The following is a 21,304-nucleotide window of genomic DNA, read 5'->3' as shown; positions in this document are numbered from 1 at the left end:
CATTTCAAATAAGTTTTCCAGATTAAACATACAGGATCTTCCCTTCATGAAGCCAAACTGTTGGGGGGGGGGGGTCAATTCGAGTATTGCTATGGCACTTTATGGGGACAGATACAAAACATTCCATGGCTTGCAGGGGAGGTTTGTGCAGCTGATACATCTGAAATTACGCAGGTCGGTGTAAGACCACCCTTATGGAGGGGTATCATCACTGCAGTGACCCACTCATTAAGGATGAAGCAAGGGCTAAATGTAGGTTAAATTTCTTAAGGAGTATGCCTGCAAGTGCATGTTTAACACTACTAATTATGCAGCCAGGTATGCTGTCAGGTCCCGCAGTGCAAGTACTTTTGATTTTGGTTAGAACTTTCAGTAAATGATCTTTATAAATAATTGGAAGAGTAAGGGATTCAGATATTTGTGGGTTTGAATAGAAGTCTATTAGGCCAAAACATGAGATATCATTAGGAATAAGTACAACATAATTGTGTTTTTTTTATTTCTAATAAAGCTAAAGACGGATTTTAATTATGTTTGGCTTCAGATGCCAGCCAATGTTCATGGGCACCTACAGTTGCTTTTGATAGTATTCTTCAGTTTTTTTTTTTTTTGAGAAGGGAGTTTTGAATCTATTAAATAATTTAAGGAAAAACTCCAAGAAAGACACAGCTATGCTAGAGTATTCACTATATGACACCTTAAACCTCCTGTAATGGAGGCCCATGGGATACATGGAAGTGACCTGTTAAGGACATATCAGTGTTTTCAGCTATATGGTGTATAAACGCCCATGACTTTTACTTTTTACTTTCTAAGTCTTTACTGGTGCAATCAGGTTAATAAAGCCAGCCACATTAGCTTAGCTGGGTTTATTATTTGAGTTTTTACTGAAACTGTTATCTGTGTGACCGCTTTAACCTTTGGTTTAAACAATTTAAGCAGTTTCTTTCTTACATTTTATAGCTTATTTATGGCAGTAGACCACCAGGGTGGTTTGTACAAAAAGACTAGACAGACTAACAGTGTTATTCTATAATTTAACACAATATGAGATGCACAGCTTTGCCAGGAGGCTTGACTCTGTGAGCCTTTCTCTTATTACAGATCTCTCACATAGTAGTGTCATCTCCTTCTGTTCAAGAAATTATAAGAGAGACAGAGAGAGAGAGAGATCATCATTTTTAGAAGTAGTGGAACCTTACTGCAATTTTTGTAATGTTTATCAGTCTTGAAGGAAATGACAAGAACCAATGTCCATGACATTCTATATGCATACACATGCATTATTAATAATGTAACTGATTTCTTTTCTTATCCAGCATAGGTGAGCAATGATTGTGTCTTTCTACAAGGAAACAAATTCCTGAATATCTTATTTTTTGACAGTCCCTGTAAATACTATGATACTGTGGAGTGAAGTTAGGTCAGAGTACGAGGTGCCTTTAGGAATAAGCAATGATATATTTTTTTTTTTTTGCATGTGAACAATACATGAATTTCTGAACAGTAATTGTTGTTCAGTGATAGGTTCATAGGTAGGTACTAGGCTATCTGCCCGAAGGCATTTATAAGCCTAGTCGAAATGTGTTGGCTTTCACAGCCCCCTTAGATTAGCTCCCTCTGCCTCTGTCCAGCAGAGCCACTGAAATGATCCCCGGGGTAAACTTTCTGTTTCCCATCCACTCGTCAAGGTTTCTCTTGAAGAGGGTTAGCGAGGAGCTCTGCCCAATGTAGATTGGAATCTTGTTCTAGAGCATGGGAAGTCTCTGGGACAGGAATCTATCCCACCAGCATGTCCTATTTATTGTTGTGGTGAGGTTTAGATCCCTGGAGCGTGTAGCTTGAGGGGATATGGTTTTCTTTAGGTGGAGCATGTCTATCAATTCTGGGCTGGGCATGGCCTTGTATGTCAGGCAGAGATCACCTCTGAGTAGGTGGTATGCAACCAAGTACAGCTGGAGTTTCTTCAGTCGAGCTGCATAAGGCATCTGCTTTAGGCCAGTGATCCTCTTGGTGAGGTACTTCTGTGGTCTTTCCAGTTGTTGCAGGTATCTGTAAGGTACATCCCAAATGGGGCATTGTACTCTATGATGGGTCTGATGAGTGATGCATAGAGGGGCCCAATGACATCTTTCAGTCTGGATGCAAACCATTTTGTGATTAGGTGGGCCACATAGAAGGATTTTCTAACCACTTTGGCAATGTGATTATCAAAGGTGAGGTTTCTATCTACTTGGGTCCCCAGATCCATTATTACGTCTTCCCTATTTAGGGGGCTACCACCTATGTGGTAGTTTGTGGGTACTTTGTTTTTTCCAAAGAGGATGGCTATGCACTTTTTGATATTTAGCTTGAGGCCATGGTTTTGACACCAGGTATCTGTCTCAGTGAGATCCTTTTGGAGGATGTCTGTGTCAGTTGGAGAGTCAATTATAGCCCCTAGTTTGCAGTTATCTGTGAACTTGGTCAGCTATAGTCCTCCTGTGCTTGCCTGTACCTCTGAGAAGTGTATGCTGAACAGGAGGGGTCCTAGGACTGAGCCATGGGGAACTCCACTTGTAACCAATTTAGAGTCAGACCTAGCTCCCACAACTCTTACCATGTGGGTTCTGTCGGTGAGCCAGTTGGCAACCCATCTCGTGACATAGGGGTTTATGTTCAGGCTGGTGAGCTTATCTATAATACCTGAGTGGGGAATGGTGTCAAAGGCCTTTGTTAGGTCTAGGTAGGCTGTGTGGACCACCTTTCCCTCATCTATAGCCTTGGTAACTGTCTTAAAGAAGTCCACCAGGTTTAGGAGGCATGATCTGCCCTTAACAAAGCCGAACTGGGTAGGGTGCAGTGTTTGGAGGTTTCCAGTGTCTCTTTTAATGAGGTCCATGATGATGCCCTCCACAGCTTTGCAGACCAAGCTAGTCAGGCTTATAGGGCGATAGTTCCTGGGGTCCGTTGTGGCTCCACCTTTGTGGACTGGAATAACCATTGCTGTGCGCCACTCTGTGGGCACGTAGCCTGTGGAGAGGCTGAGTTTAAACAGTGTGTTTAGGTGAGGGGTTAGTTCATCTTTGAGCTCATGTAGGACGCAGCCTGGGACACCGTCTGATCCCATTGATGCTGTGTTTTTGGCTTTAGAGAGGGCTGTTTTAACCTGAGTTTCTGTGATTTCAGGGGCACTACATTCTTCTGGTATAGTTATGGGCCCTTTTGGGGGTGAGAGGGGGGTGAAGTTTGCATTGAATCTGTCTGCCAGGATGTTGGCTATATCAGTCGGTTCAGTGTATTTTGTGCCATTCTGCACTAACTCCGAGCAGATCTGAGAATTGCCACTTAGATTCTTGACATAGCTAAAGAATGCCTTGTGGTTATCTTTGGAGTCCATGGCAATTTTTCTTTCGAAGCTAGCCTTGGATGATATTATGAGGGAACGTAGTTTCTTGCTGATACTGATCAGGGATGTCTTCCCTTCTTGGGATTTTACTCTTTTCTGTACTAGTTTCCTCCTTCTATTGTATACCTTGTTTATGGCAGGGGTCCACCAAACTGTTTTTTTTCTTAGAGGAGTGAGTCTTGGCTTTGTTTGGGATAGCACAATCCATGCATTCTTGTATGTGCCCGTAGAGTGCATTAGTAAAGGATTTTGCAGCTTGGACAGCGTTATCCTTTAGCATGGGGGCTTTGAAACTTCCCACCTCGGTCTTAAATAAAGTGAAGTTTGCTTTTGAAAAGTTTTTCACAGTGGTTTCTTTGACTGGGGGTGGTGGAGGAATGTGGATATTCAGAGTGATTAGTTTATGGTCAGATCTAACCAGTGAGGGGTTGACCTCCGGTGTGGAACACTGGTCGCCCATGTTGGTGATGACCAGGTCCAATATGTTGTCACCTCTGGTGGGGGTGTTGACCAGTTGATCCAGGGCATTTGAGTTTATAAATTCTAGGAAATGTTGGGCAAGGGAGTTTGTACTTGAGTAGTTCTCCCAGCTGATGTTTGGGTAATTTAAATCACCCAATATCAGGGTGTTTGGTAGGACCTTTATGTTGCCCAGTGTTTCCAGGAATGCGGAGTGGGGGTCCTGGGACATGATGGGTGATCTGTAGCAAGCTATAATTTGAATAGCAGTTTTGCCCATTGTTAGTTGCACGTGGATGATCTCTGAAGCATTGTGCTGTGCCACTAACCTGGAGATGTGGGTATCCTTGATGAATATGGATACTCCCCGCCTTTTGAATTTCGGTCCGGGTTTTGTAGCCGAAATGTATGGTATGAGTTGTAGCCTGGTAGTGCTGGGGTGCTCTCTGGAGCCTTAAACCAGGTTTCTGTTACTGCACATATATCGATTTTCTCCATACTGAGGAGTGCCTCGAGTGCGTGCATTTTGAGGTTTAGACTTCTGGCATTGAGTAGCATTACCCTCAGTTTTTTGTTACTTGTGCTAGTTACGGTGGTGGGTTTGTCTTTTGAGCCTGGCCTAAAAAAGGCACTATGGGGGTGGCAAGAGCCTTGGCCAGTATTCGAAAGCCTAAGGGTGACAGGTGCAAGCTGTCTCTAGCAAAGCAGCATGGCTTGTCGAGCATGTTATCCCAGGCTGACAGACACTGGTTCCCCCTTGAATGATACCAGAAGCTTAGCCAATTGCTACTCAGGGTCATTGTCATACCAGCCTGGGCTACGTGATCAGAGAGCTTCTCCATGTCTCTTTTCATGTAGTCCAGGGAGGTATGACTCAGGTCATTCACACCAACATGGACAATGACAGAGTCATATTTGTACTTGTTCTGGAGTGACCTGAGTGCTTGTGTTACATGGCGGATCCTGGAACCCGACAGGCAGCTAACAGTAACCATCTCCTTGCCCAGCCTAGTTAGTGGGACATCAGTGTGCCTGACTATAGAGTCTCCTATTACTAGTGTGTTGGGTATGTTATTTTGCCTTAAGGGCTGTGATTGTGTGGCACACTGGTTTTGTGAAATATGTGTTCATGGTTTGTGTTGGGGGGGTGGAGGTTGCTTGGATGTCTGCTTTGGAGGTCTCTGTTGCTTCTGCAGATTTTTATTTAGAGCCTCCGAGTATGTTTTCGTGTATTTATGTGTGTCTTTTGCTGGTTTCATAGGTCTATGTGAGACTGGTGGTGTGATGCAAGTAATTCCCTTCTCCTCTTGACTGCCCGGTTCAGTCTTGGGTTGAGAGAGCTTAGCCTCCAGTTTGGCTGTATAATTGCATCTCTCGCATGTATTAGTGTTTGGTGGAAAGAGGAAAGGGTTGTCTGTGTACATGAGGCAATTGTAACATTGCCTCAAAATGCCCAGATTCACCAGTTGGACCCGAGAGTACATCTGAAACTGCCCTTTGGACATGTCTGGATAGGTACAGTGAACTGTTTTACTGAATGGCTGGTAAAGTAGAATAGAGAGCCTTGTCCTTCTCTACAGTATAGGGGGGTCTAGTACTAGGGTTTATTAGTGCTTGCTATGAGTTTTGAACAAGTGCCGGTACGAAAAGTGAATAGTTTCAGTGCTTAAGTTGAAAGTTTGTCTAGTTCCAAGGGAAAAATTGAATAGTAGACTTTGTGGAGCCGGGAATAGTTATACCCTAGCTAACCGGCGCTGCCCGGCGTGTAAAACCTTGAAAATGCAGGTTTTATAGCAGAGAAATTAAAAAGACAGAAATTAGCCCAAAATGGCCAATAAACTACTAATTTCTGGGCTGAAACCACTCCTCCAGAGACAGATAGGCTGCTCAAAGCACCCTCTTTCACAGTTAACAGAGAAACTTCCTTCTATCCAAGTAAGGTATGGACAAACACAGAAACTTGTAACACAGCCCTGAATTCAGCACTAACCTGAAAACTGGACTATACTAGCTTAGAAAGGTGGAAAACAAGTATATTTTTTTTTGTTTTTTTTTCAGAAAATAAAGCAGATACAATCAAAAAACACTTTAAATGCACAGAAATGGCTATCACACTTGAGTGTGTAGCCTACAACAGTTAAACAGGTAATTTAAACACAAAAACAACTTTGTTAAAGTGCAGGCAGTAAAATAATTACAATATGTAGCTGAAACAAGCTTTTTAAATCATGGAAACTCTAGAAAATTCACATTTTAGGCGGAATTAGCTAAAGGCAGCAAGAAAATGCAGAAAAATGATAATCACTCCAAAGTCTCTCTTCTGTCTCTCTGCTGCTGTAGAACTCTGCAGGGCAACAGACAGGAGCTTGCTGAGCTGTATACTAGCACAAAAACCTTGCAAATGGGGGTTTTATAGCAGGGAAATGAAAGAGATAGAAATTAGCCCAAAATGGTCAATAAACTACTAATTTCTGAGCTGAAACCACTCCTCCAGGGACAGATAGGCTGCTCAAAGCTCCCTCTCTCACAGTGAACAGAGAAACTTCCTTCTATCCAAGTAAGGTATGGGCAAACACAAAAACTTGTAACACAGCCCTGAATTTAGCACTAACCTGAAAACCGGACTATACTAGCTTAGAAAGGTGGGAAAATAAGTATATGTTTTCTTTTTTTGTTTTTTTTTTCAGAAAATAAAGCAGGTACAATCAAAAAACACTTTAAATGCACAGAAATGACTATCACACTTGAGTGTGTAGCCTACAACAGTTAAACAGGTAATTTAAACACAAAAATGACTTTGTTAAAGTGCAGGCAGTAAAATAAGTACAATATGTAGCTGAAACAAGTATTTTAAATCACAGAAACGCTAGAAAATCGGTGTTTTAGTCGGAATTAGCTAAAGGCAGCAAGAAAATGCAGAAAAATTATACTTAATCACTCCAAAGTCTCTCTTTTGTCTCTCTGCTGCTGTAGAACTCTGCAGGGCACCAGGCAGGAGCTTGCTGAGCTGTATACTAGCACAAGGAGGAATAGGGGCTCAGCACATCTTAAGCAGTGAGCAAGGGTTTTGAAATAGAAAGGTCTCAACAGTCAGTACTTCAGACTAGCTGCTCCAGTGACATAGAGCTATAAAGCCCTGACTATCACCCAGGCAACTCAGGTAAAATTAGTGGCTCAAGCTACTGGCACAGCAGCAGTGAAGGATGGGCATTACCATCTCAGAGGAGAAGGTGGTGACATGGATGTCTACTGTGATGACTCCTGGTGGAGATTGTATAATAGGATGCATGGTCCAAAGAGGGGGAGGGAATGGACATAACTGAGCTGCTATGGAGATGGGGCAATATGCTTCCATATCCCCATGGCACGGCTGCCCGTCAGACATAACCATAGGCAGTGAGAAGAAATAGGGTATGGATAGATCATAGGAACCCCCCCCCTCCTCCTGGCTAACTGAATGATCCCTCCTGGCTAACTGAATGACAGCACTACCCCTCAGGATGCCCTTAAGATCAATGTTGATCTTGGCAAAAATCAATTATATGCTGGTGTAAACTGGAGTAGCTGGTAGACCCAGCAATGTATGTGGGGCACTGGGACAGCTGTCCAGATAAAGAAGAGGGCTCACCAAACAAATTAGTATCCCAGAAAGATAAGGGGACTAGTTCAAACAACATTGGCTCTAGCACTCACATGTATACCCAACATGTCACCACAAATGTTTTTTAAGTTTTAATGCACCTTTTTTCCTCTAATTTTCCCTTCATTACTTCCCTTGCCTAAACCATCTACAGTATTGCCACCCTTGTTTTATGGAAACAAATGTCTGTGGGTTTTCTTACATCCTGTTGCATAAAATGTAATGTGTTAACAATGAAGCAGGTGTCTTTAACAATGGCTGTCTGTGCATTTACAATAAATGACCAGCAGTACAGCAACATAAAGTGCATACAGTCCATACTGCAGATGATGTAACACAACATTGTGAAGATGTACATACCAAAGGTCTGGTGTGCAAATAAAGAGCACAAGTACATATTATAATGTTATACAAAACATCACTATTTAAACAGCACTACAGACTAATGAGATTTTTACAGTTCTTGGTCCTTCCAACAGTAGGCCAATTTCCACGGGCTAAGAATATTTTGAATTTTCTTATGAAGATAATTTATTATCTATATAAGTCTACTTTTTTCCTCCCTTCTGCACATCATTGTTACCAGCCCAGTCCTCATACCCCATTAGCACCAGATCTTCCAGTTACTCCATGCCCCCCCCATGGACTTGCTCCAGTAATTGCTGGGAAAATTCATGGACCAATGGTAACAGGGCTTGGCTTGTCTGAGCTTCTGTCTGGAGGGGGTCTTACTTGATCCTACCCTGGTTTTCCCCTCCCCTTTCCTTTCTCTGACTTGCGGTATGCTCCAGGGTTGGTGTGTAATGTGGGCATGCTGCTTAATCACCCCAACTATGTAACAGCTAAGCCAAGCTTCAATATATGCCTCTTCTGGCAACCTCCCCAGTCTCCAGTATGGATCGTCATCAAAACACCCATGTACCACCCCTCACTCACAGGGCTGCCTGTCCATTGCTAAAGAAACATGCAGTCTTTTTCATTGTCCATTCACCTTGCTTGATCTGTTAATCTTGAATAGTCTGTTGAAGATTTGTAAAGAATAAAGTCCAAGCTTGAATGACAGGAACATTCCAGTAACAACAGTGGCTGGGGTCTGATTAGTTGTAGCACAAGCAGCATTTTGGTATGTAAACAAGAAATTGGCCAAGTTTGGTTGGAGGGTAAACTTGTCATTTGCCATGGTTTATTTCAGGCTTTGCTCACACGTATCAGTTAACCTGCTAGCTGTTGGATGTCAGATGCTACTTTTGTGAAGGAATATCTGAAAGTTAGCTGCAATAACATGGCAGCCACTATCACTTACAAATTATGAATTGCCAGTTCTGTCAGAAAGTTCTCTTATTACATCAATGGGGTGACCAGAAGTAGTAGAGCCCATGGTATAGACATCTAACCATTTAAAGGTAAAGACATCTAGCCATTTAGAACATGCTTCAACCACCACCAAATTTGTTGCTCCCATAAACTGCTTGACAAAATTCACATGAATCTTTTGTCATTGTGATGGAGGTTATTCCCACAGGTAAAGTGACATATGTTTCAGCTCATTTTGCACTATCTAGCAGCAAGTATATTCCACTGCCAATGGTTTTATCACTTAATCAATCTTTGAGTACCACATACAACTTCCAGCCAGTATCGTCATTTTTACTACTCCAAGATGACCTTGGTGAAGTTCTTCTAACGTTTGAGTCATAATGCAGGTAGTAATGCACAGGGTATTATCCCAACACCACATCATCATCAACTCCCTTTTTCCCATTTTCGACATGGGGCAAGGGTGTCATGTCACATGTCACCATCTCTCTCTCTTGACGCAGTGCCACTCTCCTACATTCTTTAACAGTCGTGCCTGACTGTCACAGGTCTTCTCTCACATAATCTATCCCTCTCTTTGCTGGAAGGCCTTCTTTCTTCTTGCCTCATTCCTGTGTGTCCCAATGATCTTTACTAGATTGTCTTCTGCTTTTCTGTAAATGTGCCTGAACCACTATAATCTGTTCTCTTTGACCTTATTAGCAATTGGAGCTACTTTGACTTTTGCCCTGATCTCCTTAGTTCTCCATCTGTCTCACAGTGTGTATTCTACCATTCATCTCAGACACTACATCTCAATCACCTCTTGTTCCTCAATTGTTCTGCCTACACTGTCCAGGTTTCTGTACCATACTGTAGTACTGGTCACACCACTGTTTTGTACAACTTATTTTACAGCTTCATTGCCATTCTTCTGTCATGCACTACCCCTGACACTAGGTGTCAGTTGACTGCAGTCCTTTTAATCATAACTTTGACTTCCTCATTCTGACTTACATTCTCCTCAACCACCCCTCCCAGGTACTTGAAGCTGTTAATCTGTTCCATTATCTTACCTTCTACCTCAATTCTCAGCTTCTGATTTCCCCCATTTGCAGTTTCATGCCATGTGCCTTCAGTTTTCCTCTCCATTTTCCTACCCTTTGCTGAAATTCTTGCTCAGAATCTGCCTGTAATGCCACATTGTCTGCATACAGCAGCTTTGCTGATCTATCCCCTCTGACCTGATTGCTAATGTAGTCTATCACCAGTATGAACAGTAGTGGGCTCAGGGCTAAACCCTGATGCACACCCATTCCCACTGGGAACCCTTATGTTAGACTGAATACTGTCTGTACTTTAGGTATTGGGCCCTTGTTCATAGGCTGCACTAATTCTACCAATGTTTCTGGGAGTTTGAAATACAACAGGACTACCCAAATCAGCTTTTTTGAGACTTTGGTGTATGATTTCTTTAAGTGTAGAAATGTCCACTTGGAATCTTTCTCTATTTCCAACTTCTTCTCAGCTATCTGCCTCACTGAAAACATCGGGTCAGTTGTGCTGCATCCCATTCTGAATCTCAACTGTTACTCTCCTGTTATACTTTCTACTACTCTGCATATTCATTTATTAACCTCTCCAGAACATTCATGCAGTGTGATATGAGTTTGATGTCTCTGTATTGCCCAACGTTATGGATATCCCCTTTGTTCTTGTACACTGGCACTAATATGCATACTCGCCAGTCATCTGAGATACTCCTTTCTCTCTTCACTGCTATAAGTGCCTGCAGAAGCCATTTCTCACCTATCTCACCCAGCATCTTGATCATATCTGCTGTGACCTAATCTGAGCCTGCTGCCTTCCATGACTTCATGTTCCTTCTTCTTCTAGGGTGGGCTCATCCTCTTCTTTTATCATAGACTGCGTCTGGGGAAGTACAGCATTTGTCAAGTTTTCTTAATTCAGAAGCTGCTGGAAGTACTCCTTCCATCATTGTCCTGTCGACTGAGCATATGTTTGTTGACATGCCCTATGAAGGGTGTATAACATCTTCCTGATCTTTCTGTCTTTGCCTTGCAACCTGATTGAGTTTCTTTGTGCCATCTACTGATTCACTTTCCAGTTACTGGTAGAATGACTCTGATGCCTTGTTCTTTGCAATTGCAACATTTTTTGAGTCTCTTTCTTAGCCAGCCTGTATTCCTTCATAGCCTAGTCCATATTTTCTAGCTTCCACTTTTTCCTGCACTCCTTTCTTTTGATGCCTTCCAGGACATCTGCATTCCACTACCAGTTTTTCTTATGTACCTTATTTCCATGCCTGGCTCAGATGTATATCAATTCTTTAGTCCTCAAACATGCTGGTGTGAGGTACTGCTGTAATTCTTCAACTCCACCTATTTTCTTTTTTTCATGAGGTATTACAGCCCAGAGAAATTCATTGTGCTCAATTTCCAGATCTTCAGCTTAGTATCTGTTGACCTTAGAGGCTTCTCTGACCACTGCTTGCAGCTAATTGTGGCAAACAGTGGTTTATGCTGTGGGCCAACTGTTTCACTAGGCGTGATTTTGCAATTACTGATTCTACCCCAGTGCCTTACCAGGAGGAAGTCTACTTCAGGTGCATGTAGGCCACTCTTGTATGCAATCTTGTAACTGTTTCTCTTCCTGGACCATGACAGAAGTCTAGAATGGTCTCCCTTTCTTTATTCCTGCTGCCCAATCCATGTGGACCCAGGCAATCCTCATATCCTGTTCTATCTGTCCCAATGTATGCTTTCTGATCACTCATTATTAACACCAGTTCCTGGTGTCCTACTTTATCTAGTAGGTCCTGCAACTGCTGTCTGAATGCACTCTTCCTCAGTGTCTCAACCCTGCTGGGGAGCAAAGGCTGAGATTACGAACAGCACCATGCAGCTAGTATTTAAGGTAAGTCAGTCTTGTTTTGGATAATAATCAACCAACAGGTATTTGTGCATGGCTGATCAGCCATCTGGTGTTGCAACACACACTTGTGATATGATTTTGTCATGTCTGGTTTTGTTTTTCCTGTGTTTGCCAGAATTGGCAGGTTCTCATTTTCAGTGAATGAGAACACATCCAGTGCTTCTTCTATTTATCTATCATATATGTTTTCCAATGATAAATGAGACAAATTATTTGCATTTCCATTATATGTGGTATGCTTATAATCAATTTTATAGTGATGTCCACTCAAACACAATGCCCACCATTGTATTCAGGCAACTGCTGTGGTAGGATTTCACTTTTCTGTGCTAAAATTTGAGACCATCAGCTGGTGTTCAGTTACAAATGTAAATTTCCTTTCAAATGGTTACTGGTTAAAACTCTTGACAACTCATACAATGCATAATGCCTCTCTGCCAGTTTGAGCATAATTTTTCTCAGCTACAGACAAGAAATGTAAAGCAGATGCTGTACGCATCTCACTGCTGTTTTTCATACCATGTGACATTACTGCTCCAATACCATATGGAGAGGGGCCATAAGCCCTTTTCACCAGAAGGAGTCAGTTACAGTGTGTTAGAACAGTATAAGATGTGATCAACCTTGTTGCCTCACAACAGGAATATTCACTTTCCTTAGTCCATTTCTATGGTTGATTGGCTTGTAGCAGCTCATTTAGGAGATGCAGTACAGCTGTCAGATTTTGTAAAAACCTGCCAAAGTAGTTAACAAACTCCAAGAAGGATTTTAGCTGTGAGCATCTTGTTGCCAGAGGACAGGAAATGGGGGTGGGGGTTGTCTTTCAACTTATACCATCCTTGAGCATGAATAATGTACCCATCCTGTGACACTGGGCTCCAAGGACTCACATATGTTCCACACAGCCCTAGCCCATAATGTACCCATTCTGTGGCATTGGGCTCTATGGACTCACATATGTTCCACATGGCCCCCTAGCGCATACTCCTACAATCTTTATAGGACCCCTTTAAGTATTTCTAGGTGCACCTCATTTGTAGCACCAGTAATAACATTGGACTATGGACACTCCCTAGATGACATGATTCAATTCCCATTTCCACTGAACTGGGTCAGAAGCTCCCTCAAGCACCAGTCTGTTGTAATGGTAGAAGCCATATTGGGACTGATTGTGCGGAAGATCTATGAGTCTTCCCACATCTCCATCTAAAGCTAGGCTTCAACCAAGTCTAGCTTTGATAAACATCATCCACCTGGAAGGACAGCAAATGTGTCCTCAATTTTTTTAAAGCATACTGTTCAAATTAATTGTAATGTTTAAGTCCCCACAAACCCATGCTTTCACATTTGTCTTTACTGCAGGAACAACTAGGGTCATCGCTGGATTAAAGTCTTATATCAAAAATATTCTGTGTGATTTCATAGACAGTCCAAATCCTTTGCAAACCACAGAAAAATAGCAAAATTAATAAATATTCACCTTAATTACATTTTTACCCTTAACTTTAAGTAAGTTACCAATGCAAATTTTAAATCCAGAAGCAGTACCACTCAATATTAATTCCAGATTTTCGTCAATAGTTTGAGGTACTGTATGCCATGCCTGAAACCTCTTTAGCTTTAACAATGAAATCTCAGCTTTTGTAACCAATCATAACGTCATAAGGGTACACCACCATTTTGTATAATATACAAATCTAACACCTCTCTCTAACCATTATAACTATCAAAGGCAGCACAGCAAGAAGCATACCTTTTTCAGCACTGTATCTTCTGAAAAGTTCATTTTTTTTTCTTTGCTAAAGAATGTTTATATTTTATTCTAAGACACAATTGAAACATCTGACCCTGTATCCAACACCAATTTTACCACATGGTCATTTATATTTGTTGTGAGATAGATTTATTCTAAATAAGACTGGCAAATACAGATTCACTCCTCATCAGACAATTATCAACAATATGCACAATTCTGTTCTTACTGTGACACATTTTATCTTTTGTCTTACCACTGCAGCAAACTCTAAGAATATGTCCTGTCATATGGCATTGTCTACACTCATCACTTTTGAATTTACATAAAGAATGAAGACAGGACCTATGCCCACTGCATTATTATGGTTTATTTGTATGCTTTACTTTTACCGTGTTTTACTTATCAATTTTAACTCCATCTTATAACTCCTGCATATGTCTAGTTGCAATTACCATTTGTGATGTCAATCTGCACTGCTCAATTAAAATGCAAACATGATGCAATACCTTTTATTGGACCAACATAGGTTTTGTAATTACTCAGACTTTCAAGATGGCATGAGCTCTTCATCGGGGCAGGTTGGCAAATGTGGCCTCAATTTTCCTTTTAGATAAAGTGCTTAAATATCTAATTATGTCCAGAAAGGGAAGTACATCATTTATTTCAAATTGGTTAAAAATGAAATCTTGAAAATTGCTGGTAGACCCAGCAATGGATGTGAGCACTGGGGTAAGCTGGAAAGAATGAAGCAGAAGGGGCAACCAAAAAAAGAAAAGAACAATGTTTTTCGGGACAAGTGACCTTGTATCACTCACCGTGCTAACTCATCACCCCCTTCATCAGCACACCTGTCAGGAAGATTTAAACTCTGCAGAAGGCTATATGTTTTTTTCTCCCATTGTGGTCAAAAGCATAAGTTTATCATTTGCAACAAAGTTCTACTCAGCCACTCAACATATGTACTTTAATTTTCTGATGAACTATCAAACACATCAATTTTTCCTGTTTACATCATGTCTGCAGCATCTGGTCACTTGCATTGCAGTGTCACCTCAGGTTTTCCTCTTTTCTCAGTTACTTAGCGTTCCATGTACTACATATCTCACATTCACAGCAGCTGCAGTACCTTATAGACTAACAGATACTAATCAACAACGTATGTGTACAAGGACACATATAAGAAACTTACAGTGGCACAGCTTCAGTTACATTCTAAAGTGCAAGGCATTAGCAGTCAACATCTCTGCACATTAGTTTAAGATCGGCATTAATAATAGATCACAGATCAGGCATGCATTCCACTATTACTAGTCTATAACAGTAACACACTACAGCTACATGTTGATATTACTTTAATGCTGCTTCCATCATTTGTTCTGTGTTCTTGCACATTTAGGATGTGAGCTAATTTGCTTTTATAAACTGATGTATGGAAGTGGTGATATTTGTTTTACTACAACTTTGAAGGAAAATGATGAAACATTAAATTTATGAACTTTAAATGAAATAAAGCTTAAATTACGCTACTTACATCACTTGCCAGTATAGATGCTGCCTGTGCATGTCTGAATGATGCACTCTCCAGAGGGTTATATCTGTGTTTCTTATACTTCTTCTCTTGTTCAAATTTTTCTCTGTATTTGGCCTGTAATGCAATGAAGAAGGTCTTAAATCACTGATGTGAAAACATCAAAAGCATTTGGTATTGTTTTGCCAGCTAATATGCATGAACAAAACTTCTTGTAAGCTGAAAGGTGTAACTTCTTGTAAGGTGAAATAAACGTTACACCTCTGTTCCCCATAAAATCTTTTCTATAAAATTGCTCTAGTGCTTGCCTGATAGAACTGCATAATTTACAAATAAAATAGAAAAAGGGAGACAGAAAGAGCAATGTGCTTTAAATTAATGATGCTGCCAATTGCTATTATAAAAAATGAACTGATTTCAGTGTTGAAAATAAAAGAGTTGAGTAGATTAAAGCAGGAAGTATGTATTCTATGCTCTTTAGACAACTCTTCTGAAAGATTATGTACAATTCAAATGAAACAGCTGAGAATTACTGAAAATACGTATGAGTACAACTATGAAGTATAACTTTATAAATCCTGCAATATGGAGATCATCATCATCTTAACATAATCTTACTGAGACAGCCAAGCCTTTCATGTTTATATAGAGTCACATACTGTTTTCTGCTTATCCTTGTCAAACTTTTTTACAACACATGCATACATTATCTTAAGCCTTTACCTGGGAGATATTCTGATAAATATATGCTGCTTTTTGTTTTTATTGGCATGCTACTTTGCTACATTACCTATCTATTCCACTCTGAAAAACCTCATTTAATCACAATGGTTAATGAAAGCTGTGATTTGTAATGGTCATCCCATTTCAACTTACTCTCCATCTGCTTATTAATTGATGGTAATTAAGTCAAATTAATGTATGCATAATCAGAGTTGTATGTCTCAAAAGTTTATTCCCCATGAATGAGGTTTGATGAAGTGTTAGGGAAAATAAATAATACTTTTTTTCTTTTTATCTTCCTGGACTTGGTCTGTATAACATTTAATGTTATTATTTTGCTGTTAGTGTGATTTAATATGCTGTTTAAGCAGCTAAAAAATTGTATGGCATCTTTAGTGCAGCAAGACCAATGTAAATTTTATCCCCAGCTGATAATATTTGACTGCATTGCCAAGACCCTCAATACTATGTAGGGCAAAATGGCCACAGATGGTCATTAGTTTAGACACAGAAAAGCTTTTGACAGGGTGAATTGGAATTTTAATGAGGGTTTCTGGAGAAGACTAGTCTGCTGTGGGATTTTAGTCAACTGATCACAGCCACACATGATGGCACAGTTGAGACAGTGAAGATGAACATGGAGGTCCAGGGACAGTTAGTTTTAAGGAGTAGGGTGAGGCAGAGATGTCCACTCTCCCCTCTATTTTTCATTCTTTATCTGAAGCCATGGTGGAAGCCATTAGGGTACAAGGATAAAGGGGATATAAGTCAGGGGCCAAGAAATATAAGCTGTGGCTATATCCTGATGACTTATTACTTTGCCTGGCTGACCCTCAGAGAGAGAAATAGATCTAGGAACTTTGTTTTCTTTGCTTGAAAAACATGGTCCAGTCTCAGTTACAAGATCAGTGCTATCAAAACAGAGCTGTATAACCTAAACTAAATTATCTCTAAGTAGTTGTTGATGAAGTATCCTTTTTTGGTGCAAGGGCAAGAGTGTCTCAGGTATTTGGGTATTCAGTTTCCACCCTCTTTCAAAGAGATGGTTTCCCATACCTATGAGCCTCTATAGCTGAAGCATAAGGGGTACATGCAAGCATGGTCAAAACTAAGTTTACACTTTTCCCAGAAGGTGAGGCGATTGCAGATTATGTTACTTTTCCAAGTACTGTATCCATACAAACAATCCAACTGATATTATGTAAATATTTTTCTTTTGGGAAACTAAAGGGGCTGAGGGTCAAAATCCTATGGAGAAATAAAGTACTCTATCAGAAATATTGGGTGAGAAAATGGCTGTAAGTAAGGAAATTATTCTTTTAAGCTGGGATACAGGATCTGGATTGCCTAGACATTGTAAGGACTTATTAATTTTAATTCTGCTGGCTGTCAAGAAAGCAACTGCTAGAAAGTAGAAATCAAAGTCTACACCAGCTGTGTTTGTGGTATTGAATATTATGAAACAGATAAAGGAACTGGAAGAGGAATTTTTAGAGAAGAGAAGGAGCAAATTACATAGAATTAAATGGAAATTGTGGGAACAATACATCCATAATAATTTTCAGGAGAAGTAATGAAGTTTAAGGGGAGGCAGGAATTCAGCAATTTTTTGTAATATTGGATTGATGGTAGTGGCAAAGAAAATATGTGTGATACATTTGTTTTTAAATGTAAACCTTTTAAAATAGTCTGTTTTCTTTTTTGTTAATGTATGTCTGCCTATGTCTTAAGTGACTTTTTAATAAAGGTGTTAAAAATTTATGGAGGAATGAAAAAGCAAGAGTAGAAAGGCAGAAGCTACTTAAGCCAGTTAACAGTAGGGGTTATGACTTACTGATGCTGAGACTTACTGGACTGTTGCAACGTTAGAAACCTTTGTAAGGTGGTCAAGTAGTCGAGAGAATGCAGGCTGGGAGAGTTACTTTCTGTGATTTGTGAGTAGGAAGGTAAGCTCACATATGGCCTACTTTGGAGTAAGAACTGTTTGAAAGGGAATAAACCTACTAAAAAGGTGGCTGACGGCCTGGATAGGGTTCTGAGAATGCAATATCTGGATGAATAGAGGGGATGTTACAGCCTATAACAGCTATCTTCAGTGAGGATTAACAGTGTACTCTGGCCTATACCTACCAAGTTAGCTGAAATGGAATATGTTAATGAGAGTAGGTGGTACATGAGGAGCACATGATTGGTTGGACGCTTAAGAAAGCCGTAGCTTCAGAAGGCATGATCATTTAGTTTACAGAATAATGTTGTCTCTTAATTGCAAAATTCTGAGGGAAGTACCCAAATAGGAGAGCATGCCAAAATATGGAATGCTTCTACAGGGGTGGAAAGGAGTGACTCCAGAGAGGAAGTGGATGATAAGCAGAACTATGCTGCATTAAGGAAGGCTGGAAAAGATATTGATGCTAGATTAGAGGTGAACTGGGAGAATATTTGAGAATACTGATAAAAGGTTGGAGAGGCTTTACAGAGCCAACACAGCTAACAAAATGTCAGCTAGAATTGCCTCCACAAATATTTTTATACATCCTGGGAGTTGAGTAGTATGTTTCTAAGGGCATCAAGTAGCTGTTGGGAGTATTAAAGTGTAGTGTCAGGGAACTGAAGGTACGACTTTCAAGACTGGAATGTAACACTTTTAAGTTGTTTAAGAAGCAGTTGAGAACACTTTTGGGTAAGCTATTTTTATTTTATTTATTTATTTTATTTTATATTTGTTGACCGGGAGAAGTCCGACTGAGCTACAAAATAGCCTTTTTTCAGCGGAGGCCCGGGGAGAAAAGCTCCAGGAATATTATACGTTACAAACAATTACAGGTATAATAACATTTGTTTTAGCTGATATTTACAAATATTATACAGGTTTTGCATTTTTATACATAGTATTTACTAATGCAGACTATATGTGAAAATGGAATAGAAATAGTCATAACAGTCTTAAAGTATTAGTATTATGAAGGTGATGGTTGTTTTTTGAGGTGATTTGGGGGGTGTAGGAAGGGTAGAGGTTAAGCTGAGGCAGATATAATGTTAGCTAGAAAGATACAGATAGGCTTGGGAGGAAGAAATGGTTAGGAGGAATAGATGTGTTAGTACAGAAGGAGGTTGAGCGATGTTCAGAGTATTAGATAGTTTATGGGTGACTACAGATTATGGTGGGTCTGCACAGGGGCAGGACCAGAGTGTTTGTAAGTGTCCTTTGGCAGCTGCTTTGAATTGTTTAGGTTGTATTATTAAACTATGGCTGGGTAAGATTGAATGCTCATTGGAGAATTACTATTTAGGGTGTCAAAGGGGAGAAGTGCATGATGGGGAAAGACTTTATTTATGCTGATCATGCTGGTGGCCAATAAAGCAATCACTCATAAGTGTAAGCAAAAGTGGTTCCTACCCCCAGATATAATAAGGAAAGTACATAAGATACTGCAGGAAATTGTTAGGACTGAAAATGGATATAAAAGGAAAAGCCAGGTGAAGAGTTTAATGAAGCATGGAAACCCTAGCTAAAAGAACATTTAAGTTACTATCCAATATGAGGTTCCGGCAGGAAGGATGTTGATGCCATGGAAATATTCAGTAGAATTTTTGCACCTCCCACTTCCTCACAAAATTTAGAAGACATTTGGATATTGTTTTGTTTTATGTTTGTTATTTAATAATGTTTTTCATTATTAAATTTGTTCTATGCACTACTTGTTGATATTCTTATAAAAGATTTATTAACAAGAATTTTAAAAGAATGTCTTTTCTGCAAATGCCAATGATATTACAAATGGATTCAAGTTAGAATGGTAAGAAGCTTTGATCTTACAGAAAGAAAGGCCAGTTCTTACTAATCATTCACATTTACAGATGTTGAAAAGAGATATTTTCCTAATTAATTATGTTCACTCTGTTCGCCAGGCAGTCATTTGGTCAACAAAGTGAAGTGTGTGGAAAATTGATCTTAAGGTGGTGTGGATGTTGACAGAAAGAAGATTGATTATTGGAGGTAAACATTTTTTGGATGATAATACTGAAAGTTACAGTAAGTTAATGGGAAGGGAATAGTATTAGTGTTATGCATGTTGGTTGTTTTATGTGCTGTGTGCGTCTCTGAGTGGAATGTAAAGTGTGTGTTGAGATGTTAATGCTGAATGTTTTGGATATACTGAAAGGTTCATGATTAGTGGGTGGGAGAATATATGGGTGTGTGCTTGCAGATTAATGTTAGATTTAGGGCTAAGGAAGGGGATAAGGGAGTAGACAGCATTGTACATGTGTGCTGCTGTATGTGGTACATGTCTGAGAGTCTTGTGTAATGGTAGCTCTACAGAAAGGGTTTTCCTAAGATAAGGTATAGGGCTGTGGCTAGGGGCGAGGTTAGGTTAACATGATTAGCAAGATGGTATAGGTGAACAAAGCCCCTCTGACCATTCTTCCTAGTGTATGGCAAACTTAATCTTAAACTTGTCCCCACCCCTAACTCCTATCCTACAACTTATCTTAGAAAAACATTTTTGTAGCACTATCATTATTCAGGCAAATTAGATCTGAATTTGGTGATAAGGCTTTGGTCCTGTGATTGCGAAAATAAACTATTCTTCTTTTGTGATCTTTGGGGTTGTGATAAACTGAGAGGCTGCCAGCCCAGCTAGATAGAATTTTGTAAATAATTCTATGTCATTCGTAAATATTAATATGATCCACAGGCTTGTTTCACAAATGTAAGAAAACTGTGTTATGTGCTGAGCTTCAAAATTGTAATCACAGTGCACCCTGCTGGAAGAAAGCAGACGTGTATAAATTCTATGCCTATGCAATGTATGTTTTATGGCAGAAATTGGGACATACACAGTTAACTTGCAAACTCTAAGAAAATAAGCTAATAAGTAAAGAATTTTACGACTGTGTTATCTCAAGCTAAGAGACAGGATGTCTAGGCTAGGAGTTTCTTTCTATTGTCTTAAGACAGAGATAATTGCTAAGTTTCACATGCAAAGTGTCTTTTATTGCTCTGTGAATTCCTGGCAGCTCCAGATCACAAAGAAATGTTAAATTTTAAGTTCTGTTAGCCTGGGAATTTAAGCAGAGGTGACAAGAATGACATAATCTGAAATGATTCAGCAGCAATGTGTATTATCAATTTAAGAACTATCGCAGAGAGAAAGAGAGTGCATTTTGTATTTTGTTCTGAATCAGAAAACAACTCACCGGCACTTTGCTTTGATCTGTAAGTAAGACTTAGATCTTAGTATTTCTCTTATAGATAGAAAGGAATATAGCCAGATTAGTGTAGATGTTTTCTATATTTATGTGAGACTGTCCTACAATGTTGTTTTAAAGTATTTCCTGTGATTTCTGAACTCTCTATTGTCACTGTGTTCAGTTAATAAGTAATGTCTTGTGCTTTTATTATTTATTATTAAATATTTTAAACATTTTTAACTGTGGCTGTTTTGTGTACAGATATTTAAGCTCTGAGAGTACTTGCATGTAATTGGTGATACTGTACAAGCCACTCATAAACAGCCTTCAAGTCTCAGTCACACTTACCAACTGGATAATAATAAC

The 21,304-nt window shown here is 39.8% G+C and overlaps 1 protein-coding gene across 3 annotated transcripts in view; it reads right to left on the bottom strand.

Moving 5' to 3' along the window:
- LOC122796246 (nebulette-like) overlaps positions 1–21,304 on the bottom strand; it is a 1,283,698-nt gene that overhangs the window by 849,699 nt on the left and 412,695 nt on the right. For all 3 annotated transcript variants that reach the window (XM_044064567.1, XM_044064568.1, XM_044064569.1), the window contains exon 8: positions 15,026–15,139. In XM_044064567.1, the coding sequence (XP_043920502.1) occupies positions 15,026–15,139 (114 nt within the window). The remainder of the gene's footprint in view (positions 1–15,025; positions 15,140–21,304) is intronic.

Source organism: Protopterus annectens, chromosome 3.part0, assembly GCF_019279795.1.
Source record: "Protopterus annectens isolate FY-2018-M chromosome 3.part0, PAN1.0, whole genome shotgun sequence".
Classification (NCBI taxonomy): Eukaryota; Metazoa; Chordata; order Ceratodontiformes; family Protopteridae; genus Protopterus; species Protopterus annectens.
This window is presented reverse-complemented; position numbering and strand designations above follow the sequence as displayed.